Source organism: Schistocerca gregaria, chromosome 2 (genome assembly GCF_023897955.1).
Source record: "Schistocerca gregaria isolate iqSchGreg1 chromosome 2, iqSchGreg1.2, whole genome shotgun sequence".
Classification (NCBI taxonomy): Eukaryota; Metazoa; Arthropoda; class Insecta; order Orthoptera; family Acrididae; genus Schistocerca; species Schistocerca gregaria.
Genome location: NC_064921.1, coordinates 176,281,057 through 176,295,739, shown reverse-complemented (window position 1 = coordinate 176,295,739; position 14,683 = coordinate 176,281,057). Strand labels below are relative to the sequence as shown.

At 44.4% G+C, this 14,683-nt stretch overlaps 1 protein-coding gene across 2 annotated transcripts in view; it reads right to left on the bottom strand.

The window, feature by feature from the left end:
• Positions 1–502: 502 nt before the first annotated feature.
• Positions 503–14,683, bottom strand: part of LOC126336626 (UDP-glucosyltransferase 2-like) — a 75,156-nt gene continuing 60,975 nt past the window's right edge. For both annotated transcript variants that reach the window (XM_050000515.1, XM_050000516.1), the window contains exon 7: positions 503–908. In XM_050000515.1, the coding sequence (XP_049856472.1) occupies positions 629–908 (280 nt within the window). In that variant the 3' untranslated portion in view covers positions 503–628. The remainder of the gene's footprint in view (positions 909–14,683) is intronic.

Here is a 14,683-nt window from a genome sequence, read left to right as displayed (position 1 = left end):
GGGCTTCGAGTACATCACTCTTTCTGTCTGTTTAGTTATAAAAAGTGATGAAAAAATTAATATGCCATCATAGCACAACTCTTACAATGTTTTCACTGCTATTTTCAGTACCGTAAATGGGTTTCAAACAGTAACAGCGTTATTAATATACTAACGGGAAAAAATCGCAGCACCAAGGAGTTGTGTGACGGAAACAAAAGTTAATAGGGGTGTTTCTACAACTGAAAGATGATGTCTACTCAGATTTCATGCTAGTCGCCCCCTATGAGGATGCAAATCAGATTTGCTTTAAATACACTCTGTAATGGTCGTGAGAATTAGTTATCTTTGAGAGAGCCTGAAATTTCATTACTTGATATTATTTATTATTTTGTGTTCCGATTTTCTCCGTCAGTATACTATTCCTCAGTATTAGTTGCAGGAAATTTCCCATAGCATTTGTGTTATCTGCGACTGTCTCACAGATATGCTTTGCGTCAACTCTGACGTAATAAAACAGATCTTGAAATTAATCTTCCGTACCAGGTTGCAGGAATGTATTGTCATATTTTTACGTCAAAGAGATTTCAGATACAAATTCTGATGCAATGCCACAGTTATAGTTTTCAGTGACTCTACAGCTGAATAATTACTCAGTTTTTACCCTCACTTTAAATCCTGAGAGAAACTGGACAAGTCTGCGAATAGATATGCACATAAGATAGACTGCAATGGCGGCCACCACAAGGACGAAAGCGATGACGTCGAGCAGAAGCCGCTGCCACCAGTGCAGGTCGAGGGCTGCACTGCGTAAGTGCGGGGCCCCCTTGTGACGTATCACGTACTCGATCCACCACACGGCGCGCTCCACAGAGTCCGCCTTGTGCTCGCGGAATACCGACGACAAAGTCCTCATGTTTTCCTTGTACCTGAAAAAAATTGGAAAGACAAGAAAATGACATTTCAGTATAAATTGTATGAGTATAATCGTCGCCTTCTGTCAATCTTTCATGTTGTTCAAATTCTACATCGATTTAGAAATTATATTAAGCATCAGAATAATTAACAGAATGTTCCACGATACAGAAATAAATGGCGTTGTCATTGGCATAGTTGCAGTGACATATTGAATACCAATCATTTCGTTTTTTCCCCTTTTACGATTGTACACTACTGGCCATTAAAATTGCTACAGCACGAAGATAACGCGCTACATACGCGAAATTTAACCGACAGGAAGAAGATGCTGTGATATGCAAATCATTAGCTTTTCAGAGCATTCACACAAGGTTGGCGACGGTGGCGACACCTACAACGTGCAGACATGAGGAAAGTTTCCAACCGATTTCTCATACACAAGCAGCAGTTGACCGTCGTTGCCAGTTGACACGTTGTTGTGATGCCTCGTGTAAGGAGGAGAAATGCGTACCATCACGTTTCCGACTTTGATAAAGGTCGGATTGTAGCCTATCGTGATTGCGATTTATCGTATCACGACATTGCTGCTCGTGTTGGTGGAGAACCAATGACTGTTAGCAGAATATGGAATCGCTAGGTTCAGGAGGGTAATACGGAACGCCGTGCTGGATCCCAACTGCCTCGTATCACTAGCGCTCGAGATCTTATCCGCATGGCTGTAACGGATCGTGCAGCCACGTCTCGATCCCTGAGTCAACACATGCGGACGTTTGCAAGACAAAAACCATCTGCGCAAACAGTTCGGCGACGTTTGCAGCAGCATGGACTATTAGCTCGGAGATCACGGCTGCGGTTACCCTTGACGCTGCATCACAGACAGGAGCGCCTGCGATGCTGTACTCAACGACGAACCTGGGTGAACGAATGGCAAAACGTTATTTTTTCGGATGAATCCAGGTTCTGTTTCAACATCATGATGGTCGCATCACGGTTTGGCGACAACGCGGCGAACGATATTTGGAAGCGTGCATTCGTCATCGCAATACTGGCTTATGGTGTGGGCGTACGGTGTGGGGTGTGGGGTGCCATTGGTTACACACCTCGGTCACCTCTTGTTCGCACTGACGGCACTGTGAACAGTGGACGTTACATTTAAGATGTGTTACTACCCTTCATTCGATTTCTGCGAAAACCTATATTTCAGCAGGATAATGCACGACCGCATATTGCAGGTCTTGTACGAGTCTTTCTGGATACAGAAAATGTGCGACTTCTGCCCTGGCCAGCACATTCTCCAGATCTCTCACCAATTGAAAACGTCTGGTCAATGGAGACCGAGCAACTGGCTCGTCACAATACGCCAGTCACAACTCTTGATGAACTGTGGTATCGTGTTGAAGCTGCATGGGCAGCTGTACCGTTCCACGCCATCCAAGCTTTGTTTGACTCAATGCCCAGGCGTATCAAGGCCGTTATTACTGTCAGAGGTTGTTGTTGTGCGTACTGATTTCTCAGGATCTATGCACCCAAATTGCGTGAAAATGTAACCACATGACAGTTCTAGTATAATATATTTGTCCAATGGATACCCATTTATCATCTGCATTTCTTCTTGGTGTAGCAATTTTAATGCCCAGTAGTGTATTTTTTTTACAGACCTTAGTATGACTTCATTTCTGGCCATGCTCTCCTTACGAGAAAAATTTCAAGCTACGCAGGATATACTGACTTAGTACAGAAGGATAGTTGTAAGTGGTGACATTGTTATCAAGTATAACTGACCATAACTTCTTGTCACATCTATCTTTTTCCCAAATGTATAAGGCTGCAACTCACGTTGATTGTGAGCTACGTCTGGTCTGTTTCATCACTTCACAGAAGTAGAGACTGATGGAAGCATTGCGCCAACTTTTCTATAGTGTCTCCGTTAAAATTATTGTTAGTTATTGTCCAGAAACTTAATCAGGTTTCACAGGAGAGCGCATTGACATAGACAACTCAACTTCGACAGTAACAATGGGGTTCAGTAGGTTCCCTGTCTGCACGTGTTGTTATAGTGTTAAGACGTCATAGCTAAAAGGCTATGTATGTACCGAAACAATGCAAATTTCTCCTTATTTCTAGAGTCTATGGGCCAAGGACAGTGTGGAATTTACTGCTGTACTGAATGCATGTGATTCACACGAAATTGTCAACAATTATGCCTGTATCTACCAAGAACCTCATATTAAGGCTCGAAATTGTGTTCCATTCAGTGGAATAGTTATATCAACCACAGAGTATTGGTCGAGACTATAATAAACTAAGGCTGAAACACCGGCTTTTGGAGCAGCGAGAGGAGTTTCGTAGTAACTTTGTGACAGAGAGAATAAAAGAGCACATTTGTGTAAAACGCAGTGTACTATGTGTCTATGAATCCATTCATCATAATTATGCTCTTTGGAACATATAGTAATACAGAATAACATAGAATGATTCTTCCAACTACATGGGCACTCAAGAACTGGCAATGGCAGTTACTGTTGCTTCCTGTAACCCAAAACAACCTCTAGTTCATGTATGTAGCTAAATTAACTGTCCATGTTTGGCAAACGAATCTGCACTTTCGTCTCATTTCACTTTATGGTCCTCTGGTTACAACTGTAATTCATTAACTTTTACTGTGTCGCAGCTGCAGCCGGACGGGTTGGCCGAGCGGTTCTAGGCACTACAGTCTGGAACCGCGCTACCGCTACGATCGCAGGTTCGAATCTTGCCTCAGGCATGGATGTGCATGATGTCCTTAGGTTAGTTAGGTTTCAGTAGTTCTAAGTTCGAGGGGACTGATGACGACAGCAGTTAAGTCCCATAGTGCTCAGAGCCATTTGAACCATTCTCAGCTGCAAAAGAAGTATTTTTTCCCAATCGAAACCTGAGGTACATATTTGTGAGTGTTCGGCCTTTTCGTCATGCGCAGTTGCTGACAACTGCTGGGTATCACTACGAAAAATCACCAAGTCAATGACGCAGTGCGAAGCAGTCCGTGTGCACCAGGCTACACGAATGTAGTTGGTTCGCAATATTACGCTGTATAACTGAATATTGTTATTTTGAATGTTAAGTATTGAGAGATAATTTTATTACTTGCTAAGCAGAGAATATTTCGTAATAAATTATTTTAGTCCATAAGCGAACGAGGTATGTTTTGAAAATGGATCCACTTTTTTATATAAATTTTGCATCTAAAATCATTAAAAAATTCCTAGCAGTAAGAAAGAAAAATTTTTCTTCCTCCAGAAAAAATACAAGTCTAAAAGGCTTAAGGTGACGCTGCTGCCTACTCTGTCTACTGCCATGTCAACTGAATTCGCTGTCTTCATGACCCGATATTGGTTGTTGATAACGTAGATGATCTCCGACAGTTCGTCAGCGTGGTAGAAGATTACAACTGTGATCTGGGTCTGAATATTAAGATAAATAAGACGCAGTTTATTATTATCACATGACAGCCCACATATTTTATAAATACAGATATACAGTTTAGTAGCTCCTTAATACAGAGAGCACACAAGTTTAAGCACCTTGGTGCTACGTGAAGACTAGAGATCAGACACGGAGATAAAATGCTGCACAGAGATCTCCGGCAACGCACAGAGATCACAGAGCGGTTTTAGGCGCTACAGTCTGGAGCCGCGAGGCCGCCACGGTTGCAGGTTCGAATCCTGCCTTGGTCATGGATGTGTGTGATGTCCTTAGGTAATTAGGTTTAAGTAGTTCTAAGTTCTAGGGGACTGATGAACTCAGACGTTAAGCCCCATAGTGCTCAGAGCCATTTGAACCATTTGCACCATGATCCCCTTGTTGTTGTTGTTGTTGTTGTTGTTGTCCTCAGTCCAGAGGCTGGTTTGATGCAGCTCTCCATGCTAATCCATTCTGCGCAAGGTACTTCATCTTCCAGTACCTACTGCAACCTACATCCTTCTGAATCTGGTTAGTGTATTCAATTCCTGGCCTCCCTCTACGATTCTTACCCTCCACGCTGCCCTCCAATGCTAAATTGGTGACCCCTTGATGCCTCAGAATACGCCCTACGAAGCGATCCCTTCTTCCAGTCAAGTTGTGCCATACATTTCTCTTCTCTCCAGTTTTATTCAATACCTCCTCATTAGTTATATAATTTACCCATCCAATATTCAGCATTCTTCTGTAGCACTACATTTCGGAAGCTGCTATTCTCATCTTGTCCAAAATATTTGTCGTCCACCTTTCACTTCCATACATGGCTACACGCCATACAAATACTTCCTGACACTTAAACCTGTACTCGATGTTAAGAAATTTCTCTTCTTCAGAAACGCTTTCCTTGCCATTGCCAGTCTACATTTTATATCCACTTTACTTCGACCATCTTCAGTTATTTTGCTCGCCAAAAAGCAAAACTCATTTACTACTATCTAATTCCCGCAGCAACACCCGATTTAATTCGACTACATCCCATTATCCTCGTTTTGCTTTTGTTGATGTTCATCTTATATCCTCCTTTCAAGACACTATCCATTCCATTCAGCTGCTCTTCCAGGTCCTTTGCTGTCTCTGACAGAATTACAATGTCATCGGCGAACCTCAAAGTTTTAATTTCTTCTCCATGGATTTTAATTCCTACTCCGAATTTTTCTTTTGTTTCCTTTACTTCTTGCTCAATATACGGATTGAATAACACCGGTGATCGGCTACAACCCTGTCTCACTCCCTTCCCGACCACTGCTTCCCTTTCGTGTTCCTCGACTCTTATAACTGCCATCTGGTTTCTATTCAAATTGTACATAGGCTTTCGCTCCCTGTAGTTTACCCCTGCCAACTTCAGAATTTGAAAGAGATTATTCCAGTCAACATTGTCAAAAGCTCTCTCTAAATCTACAAATGCTAGAAACGTAGGTTTTGCCCTTCCTCAATCTCCTTTCTAAGATAAGTAGTAGGGTCAGTATTGCCTCACGTGTTCCAACATTTCTACGGAATCCAAACTGATCTTCCACGAGGTCGGCTTCTAGCATTTTTTCCATTCGTTTGTAAAGAATTCGTCTTAGTATTTTGCAGCCGTGGCTTATTAAACTGATAGTTGGGTAATTTTCAGACCTGTCAACACCTGCTTTCTTTGGAATTGGAATTATTATATTCTTCTTGAAGTCTGAGGGTATTTCGCCTGCCTCATACCTCTTGCCTCCTAGATGGCAGAGTTTTGTTAGGCCTGGCTCTCCCAAGACTGCCAGTAGTTCTAGTGGAATGTCTATTTCCGGGGCCTTGGTTCGACTTAAGTCTTTCATTGCTCTGTGAAACTCTTCGCGCAGTATCATATCTCCTATTTCATCTTCATCTACATCTCTTCCATTTCTATAATATTGTCCTCAAGTACATCGCCCTTGTATAGACCCTCTATATACTCCTTCAACCTATCTGCTTTCCCTTCTTTGCTTAGAACGTAACTTTACCAAATACAGAACATTGTTCTTAACAGGGCGTGTAATCATTATGGGCAGCAATGGATGCTCTGCAACGTACACTCATACTTGTCACAAGGTTGGAAAGCAATTCTTGAGGTGGGGCGATCCATTCCTCTACCAGCAAGGTTTGACAATTGCTTGATGGTAGTTGGTGCATGTAGACCTGCTGATATATGTCTCCCTACCGTGTACCACATATGCGTGATGTGACTTAAGTCAGGGGAATGTCCAGGTCAACCCATGCACCGAGTATCCTCTCACTCCAAGAACACCACTTGTGCTCTTCGAAGTTATCGCGCCTTGTCATCCATAAAAATGACGTCAGGGTCGAATGCTCCCCAGAAAAGAAGCACATGTGGAAAGATCACAGTGTCACGATAACGTTGATCAGTTAGTGTATTGTGTTCAAAGATTTGAATATCGATACGACCGTGCAAGATTTTGCCTGCCACCGTCATAACACCTAGACTACCAAATCTATCATATTAGACAATGTTCCTGTGTGAATCACCTCTCACCATAGGAGGACACAACCACAATCACAAGTCAGACTGAATGTGTTCTTGTCTGAGGAGATAAAGTGACCCAGTCCTTGACCAGTGAGTGTATCGTGTTCTCGTGTTCAAAGAAACTGAGATGTTTTGCAAATCAGCCTTATGCAAACACAATTAGTGTATTTTTATATTTCCCCAGGCATGTTTCGACACCAGTGTGTCATCTTCTGTGGGTTACTGCAGAGTAGCCATAAAGAAAATTATTGCGTATTTGTGGAGAGCTGTTTCGAGGTTAGAGGTTATGTACGTTCCTGTACTTACATTTTCCTTCCTGTTTTGTGGCCCTGGTTGGTGTCCCAATCAGACGATTTGTGTTTGCGTAAGGCTGATTTCCAAAACAACCCAGTTTTTAAATCGCAAACACGGAAGAACGAAAAGAGGCGCTTCAAACTTTAGTAAAACGAGTATCCCAAAGCCAAGCCAGGTATGTTCAAATACTTGGAGATCGGTACGCCCATGTAAGATTTTTCCTCCCATTGCCATTACACCTCGACTACCAAATATGTCAAGTTAGACAATGTTCCTGTGTGCATTACCTCTCACCATAAGTGAATATAAACGCAATCACATGTCAGACTGAGTGTGCTCTTGTCTGAGGAGATAAAATGACCCCACTCTTCGTTGGTACAGTTCTTGACCAGTGTGTGTACCATGTTCAGAGATTTGGAGATCGGTACGACCATGCAAGATTTTGCCTTCCACCGCCATAGCACCTGGACTAACAAATCTATCATGTTAGACAATGATTCTGTGTCCATTATGTCTCACCATAAGGGGAAACAACCATAATCACAAATCAGACTGAATCTGTTCTTGTCTGAAGAGGTAACGTGAGCCCACTCTTCGATGGTCCAGTCCCTATGCTGTTGGCACTATCGCAGACGGTGCCGTTAATATGCGGGTGTTAACGGAATGCCAAGTGCTGATCGGCGAGCAAAGAGATGACCCCTATTCAGTAGCCGTGCCACTGTGGAGAAAGATATTACGTGCCTTGCAGCCTTATTAACTGCTCTAGCTTGCCATAGCCACTATTTGACGTGGGTCCCTTCTTGCCTGCAGGACAATTTAGCCGTCAACTGCTGCTGCACCTCACCGTGGTCAGTCACCTCTCTCTCCTCGCCCAGCAGTACCATGGTTTGGAATTCTCCCCATGAACGTGAAAAAATGCTATGAGCAGTATCAAATTCGTGGGCTGAACTCCCTACACATCATACTTCCAGATTCACGATGATTGTTCATCTAGTGTAATCACCATTATTTTGTTACCCACTCATGTCGACAGAGCACCCAAATTGCTAGCTGATAGACACATACTGTCTTTCCCAGTTCCCTCAGTTGCATGTTGGATGGCTAGCCCTACCTCGCGTCATAGTCAGGCCGACTTCACACCATGTGGCGTTGAACTTCCCGTGCACGACTAGGAGACCACTGCAAACATGCTGCTAAACGTTCATTCACCCCCGCCGAGCTGTTAGTAGGTATTAGTAAGTTATGTTACTTTGTCTATCATGTCATTAAGTTTTTCACAGCATTTTATACAGGGTGGGCCATTGATAGTCACCGGGCCAAATAACTCACGAAATAAGCATCAAACAAAAAAACTACAAAGAACGAAACTCGTCTAGCATGAAGGGGGAAAGCAGATGGAGCTATGGTTGGCCCGCTAGATGGCGCTGCCATAGGTCTAACGGACATCAACAGCGTTTTTTTAAAAATAGGAACCCCCATTTTCCTTTACATATTCGCGTAGTACGTAAGGAAACATGAATGTTTTAGTTGGACCACATTTTTTGCTTTGTGATAGATGGCGCTGTAATAATCACAAACGTATAAGTACGTGGTATCACGTAACATTCCGCCAGTGCGAACGGTATTTGCTTCGTGATACATTACCCGTGTTAAAATGGACCGTTTACCAACTGCGGAAAAGGTCGATATCGTGTAGATGTACGGCTATAGTGATCAAAATGCCCAACGGGCGTGTGCTATGTATGCTGCTCGGTATCCTGGACGACATCATCCAAGTGTCCGGACCGTTCGCCGGATAATTACGTTATTTAAGGATACAGGAAGTGTTCGACCACATGTGAAACGTCAGTCACGACCTGTAACGAATGATGATGCCCAAGTAGGTGTTTTAGCTGTTGTCGCGGCTAATCCACATTAAAACTGAACTTTTATACATACTGAAAAGGTTACATAAACTTTCAGTTTCTTCTCAGAAACACACAAAACGTAAGACGATTTGCAATCATGTTCCTCACAGGAGGAACGATACAGCGTATCTTCGAAGAGATCACCATTTACATGACTACACCGCTGTGCACGCTCCAACACTGATTGACTCACTGCTGTCAGTGTTTCTGGTGTTATTGCAGCACGTGCAGCGGAAATACGGACTTTCATTTTGTCCACTGTTCTCGAAACCTGCTGGTAGACCACATTTTTTCACATGTCCCCAAACAAAAAAATTCCATTTGGTGAGGTCGGTGAACGCGCTGGAAATTTCTGAACAGGACTGTCCCATCCTATCCATCGGTTCGGGAACTGTTGGTTGAGTGCATTTCTTTCCACAATGGCATCATGCGTAAGGCATCCATCATGCTGACACCATATTTTTGACGCAAATGAAAAAGTAGATCTTCCATCAGTCCAGGTAAGCTGCATCTCGAGAAACACCCGCACAGTCAACCGTTAAGAATGCCATCAATGAAATATGGGACAACGATGTGTTGTCCTCCAATACCACACTGTGCAGTGATGTTGATGTTCGGCCTGAGGAAGTCAGTGTGGGATTTCAAAAGAAGTGGTTCAAATGGCTCTGAGCACTATGGGACTTAACAGCGATGGTCATCAGTCGCCTAGAACTTAGAACTACTTAAACCTAACTAACATAAGGACATCACACAACACCCAGCCATCACGAGACAGAGAAAATCCCTGACCCCGCCGGGAACCGAACCCGGGAACTTGGCGTGGGAAGCGTGAACGCTACCGCACGACCACGAGCTGCGGGCGTGGGTTTTCTGGTGACTAGTTGTCCACATTGTGTAAGTTGATGTTCCCATGGTTTGTAATTATGGCGTCATAGGTTAAAAAAATCGCCCTATGCATGAAGTCCCAGCTTCGTAGCAGACCTCACCTCACTGACAGTACTGCAAGCGAATTTGAACGTCTTTGCTATGAAGCCCTTGATATAGGCACAAATGCGGACGGGCGGTGTTTATGCTTGTTCGAGAGATTCCCACAAGCCTATCGATTTACAGAGAATTTTCATGAGGGTTAATTGAAGCGGCTGCCAGAACAGCTGCTTCCGCTGCTTCGTGTGTTACTCCTTTGCCCCGGATCCGCGTTGGTGAAGACGAGCGTCCTGTCGGGTGAAGCATTTAACACCATCCGTGAAGGAAGGGAGGGTCGGATATTCTCTAGTGCGTAACGCTGGGCATACAGTTGTGCCGCTTGATCCATAAAGCAGTAATATGTCAGCTATTTACATGTCGAATGCCTTGAGCGGATGAACAAATAAATTAATTCCATGTTCACATCATTGATACCAATTACAGTGTACAGTACACTAGCGCAATTTACCTGTACGTACCTGCACACAAATCAGCCTGCTTCGTAGTAAGCAGTTCCCCCACACAGCCTCAACTACGATCCGTTCCAAAAAATGGTTCAAATGGCTCTGAGCACTATGGGACTCAACTACTGTGGTCATCAGTCCCCTAGAACTTAGAACTACTTAAACCTAACTAACCTAAGGACATCACACACATCCATGCCCGAGGCAGGATTCGAACCTGCGACTGTAGCAGCTGCGTGGTTCCAGTCTGAAGCGCCTAGAACCGCGAGACCACCGCGGCCGGCGAGCCGTTCCAATACACAAGCGCAGAGGCGAATGGTTTCACTGGGTTGCGTAATAGGTCGATGTACACTAACCCATTGTGTTCTGTAGTGTGTACATAGATAAATAAAACGTGAAAGAGGTAAACCATTATACACATATCAATGTTTGTGGGTGGAAACCCTATTATTACGTTCAGTCTTCGTGATAATAGTGAAAGTAAGATTACGTTCGTCAGTCACATAGCGATTAACAGCAACGAGGCTTCGCCCTTGCATCTCTGGATGTGCAATAGCGGCCCGTTTATTTTGTAATTTTCGGGATATAATTGACTTATTGACATGCAGCCAATGCGATTTATTTTGTGATTTTTCATGTTACTGACTGCTTAAGAAATAACACGGGGTGTCCATTTAAAAGAAATTTACGCTGATCAGGCAGAAAATCATGACCACCGACCTGCTATAAAGCCATCAAAGCGGCAGTAGCGTCAAGAGCCGAGGATTGACTGCTGTCCTTGTGTACACACATCAAAAAAGTTTTGCATCACCTCGGATCCGAGAGTTCCGGAATCTGTACCGTATGTCTAATACCTAGTAGCACGTCGTCTTGCATTGTATACCTGTATTCGTCGTGGCATACTATCCACTAGTTCATCAAAGCACTGTTGGTCCAGATTGTCCCACTCCTCAACGGCGATGCGGCGTAGATCCCTCGGAGTGGTTGGTGGGTAACGTTGTCCGTAAAAAACCTTTTTTCAGTCTATTTGAGGCATGTTCGATAGGGATCATGTGTGGAGAACATACTGGGCACTCTAGTCGAACGAAGCCGGTATCCTGAAGGAGGTCATTCACAAGATATGCACGATGGGGGTAGCGAATTGTAGTCTATGAAGACGGATGCCTTGCCAATATGCTGCCGATATGGTTGCACTATCGGTCGGAGGATGGCATTCACGTATTGTACAGCCGTTACGGCGCCTTCCATGACCACCAGCGGCGTACGTCGGCCCCTCATAATGCCACCCCAAAACAGTAGGCAACCTTCAGCTTCCTGCACTCGCTGGACAGTGTGTCTAAGGTGTTCAGCCTGACGGGTTGCCTCCAAACACCGTTACGACGATTGTCTTGTTGAAGGCATATGCGACGCTAATCGGTAAGAGAACGTGATGCCAATCCTGAGTGGTCCAGTCGGCATGTTGTTGAGCCCATGGTGTCGTGGTTGCGAAAATGTACCTCGCCATGGAGTCGGAAGTGATGCTGCGCATCATGCAACCTGTTGCTCACAGTTTGAGTAGTAACACGACGTCTTGTGGCTGCACGAAAATCATTATTCAACATCGTGGCGTTGCTGTCAGGGTTCCTCCGAGCCATCGGCCATCCACTGCAGTAGTAGCCCTTGGGCGGCCTGAGCGAGGCATGTCATTGACAGATTCTGTCTTTCTGTATCTCCTCCATGGCCGAACAGCATCGCTTTGGTTCACTCCGAGACGCCTGGAGACTTCCCTTGTTGAGAGTCCTTCCTGACACAAAGAAACAATGCGGACGCGATCGAACCGCGGTGTTGACCGTCTAGGTATCGTTGAACTAAAGACAACAAGAGCCGTGTACCTCCTTCCTGGTAGAATGGCTGGAACTGATCGGCTGTCGGACCTCCTCCGTGTAGTAGGCGCTGCTAATGCACGGTTGTTTACATTTTTGGCTGGATTTAGTGACACCTCTGAACAGTCAAAGGGACTGTGTCTGTGATACGACACCCACAGTTAACGTCTATCTTCGGGAGTTCTGGTAACGAAGGTGATGCAAAACTTTTTTTTGATGTGTCTAGGATGAGGAAGGTGCACAGTCTAAGTTTGACAGGGGATAGATTGTGGAGGCCAGGAGGCTTCGGAAACTTAACAACTTGTTTTTACGAGGACTGTGGTGAGTGTCTTCAACACGTGGCGAAACCAAGGTAAAATCACTTTCAGATGTCGTGGGGTCGGGTGGCCACCCCTAATTAAAGATTTCAGATGTCGTAGGGTGGGTAGACTGGTAAAACAGGACAGGCGGCGAACTGTGGCGAAACTAACATCTCACTTTAATGCTTGGCACACCACAAGTGTGTCTGAATACACAGTGCACTCACACTCCTAACGACGGGCCTCCTTATCTGACGGCCCATACATGTGGGACTGTAATACCACGACATCGACAAATATTACTCTTCAAATGGTTCTAAGCGCTATTGGACTTAACATGTGAGGTCATCAGTCTCCTAGACTTAGAACTACTTCAACCTAACTAACTTAAGGACATCACACACATCCATGCCCGTGGCAGGATTCGAACCTACGACCGTAGCAGCCTGGTGATTCCAGGCTGAAGCGCCTAGAACCGCTCAGCCGCAGCGGCCGGCATAATTATAACTGAAATGAGCAAGTGGCCATAGGCGCAGGACGTTGGCGTAGTGACAGAGCGTTGCATGTTCTGATGAATCCGGATACCTTCTTCATCATCTGGACGGGATTCCATCGTCTTCCAGTGTAACATCTCCTTGATACGTGTACTGCGGGACGGAGACAAGTTCGTGGGACTCCATTATGTTCTGGCGAACATTTACGTGGGCATACATGGGTCCAGCCGAACTCGTGCAAAGCACCATGTCGGCTAAGGTGTATCGTACACTAGTTGCAAATCACATACACTTCTTCGTGACGATCAATTTTCCTACGGCAGTAGAATTTTTCAGAAAGGTAATTGGCCATGTCACAAGGACAGGACTGATGGATTGGTTTGAGGAACGAAGTGACGAGTTCCAATCGATATGCTGGCCCTCCAAATCGGCAGCGCTGAACCCGATCGAACACATTTGGAATGAGACTAAGCACGCTGTAATTGCCTAGGAAAATCCCGTCGGAAGAATTCAGAACAGGGCTCTGCGAGTACTGTCCAACTTCCTACTGACCTTTTTTTCCCATCAGTCTTTGATAAATTCCGCCACTATTCCTCCATCGTGCCAGTCTCTCAGAGTAGCTCTTGTAACCTACGTCCTCAGTTATTTGCTGGATGTATTCTTTGTCTTCCTCTACTGCTTTCTCTAGTACAGTGGAAGTTACTCCCAGATGTCTTAAAGACATCGTATCACACTGCCCTTTCTTCTTTTCAGTGTTTTCAATATGTTCCTTTCCTCGCTGATTCTGAGGAGAGGGCTCCTCATTTCCCACCTTATCAGTCAATAAATTCTGAACATTCTTCTTTGGCATGACATGGCAAATTCTTCCATTCTCTCCTGTCCCGGTTTCTCCAGAGTCTGTGTGCTCCAAACGTACATTCTCAAAAGTTCTTCCTCGGGTTAGGAGCTATGTTTCTTATCAGTAGACTTCTCTTGGCCAGGAACGCCCTTATTGCCAGTGCGACTGCCTTTGATGTCCTTACTCCGTCTGCATCGGTTATTTTGATGCCTAGGGAGCATAACTCCCTAACTTCGTCTACTCCTCGATCCCCAACTCTGATGTTAAGTTTTTCGTTAGTCTCACCTCTGATACTTCTCATTACTTTCGTCTTTCTTCGATTTACTTTCAATCAATATTCTGTACTCATTAGGCCGTTAATTCCGTTCAAAACATTCTGTAATTTTTCTTCGCTTTCACTGAGGATATCACTGTCTTCAAGGAATCTTGTCATTGAAAGACATTCACCTTGTATTTTAATCTCATTCTCTTAATCATTTTTTATTTCCATCGTTGCTTCTTTCTTGTCTAGACTGAAGAGTAGGTGCGAAGGATACATCCCCGTCTTATACCCTTTTTAATTCGGGTACTTCGTTAGTCGTATTCCAGTCTTCCTTCTTCGTTCTCAAATATGTTGTATACCACCCGTCTTTCGCAGCAGTTTACACTTATTTTAGTCAGACTTTCGAACATCTTACAC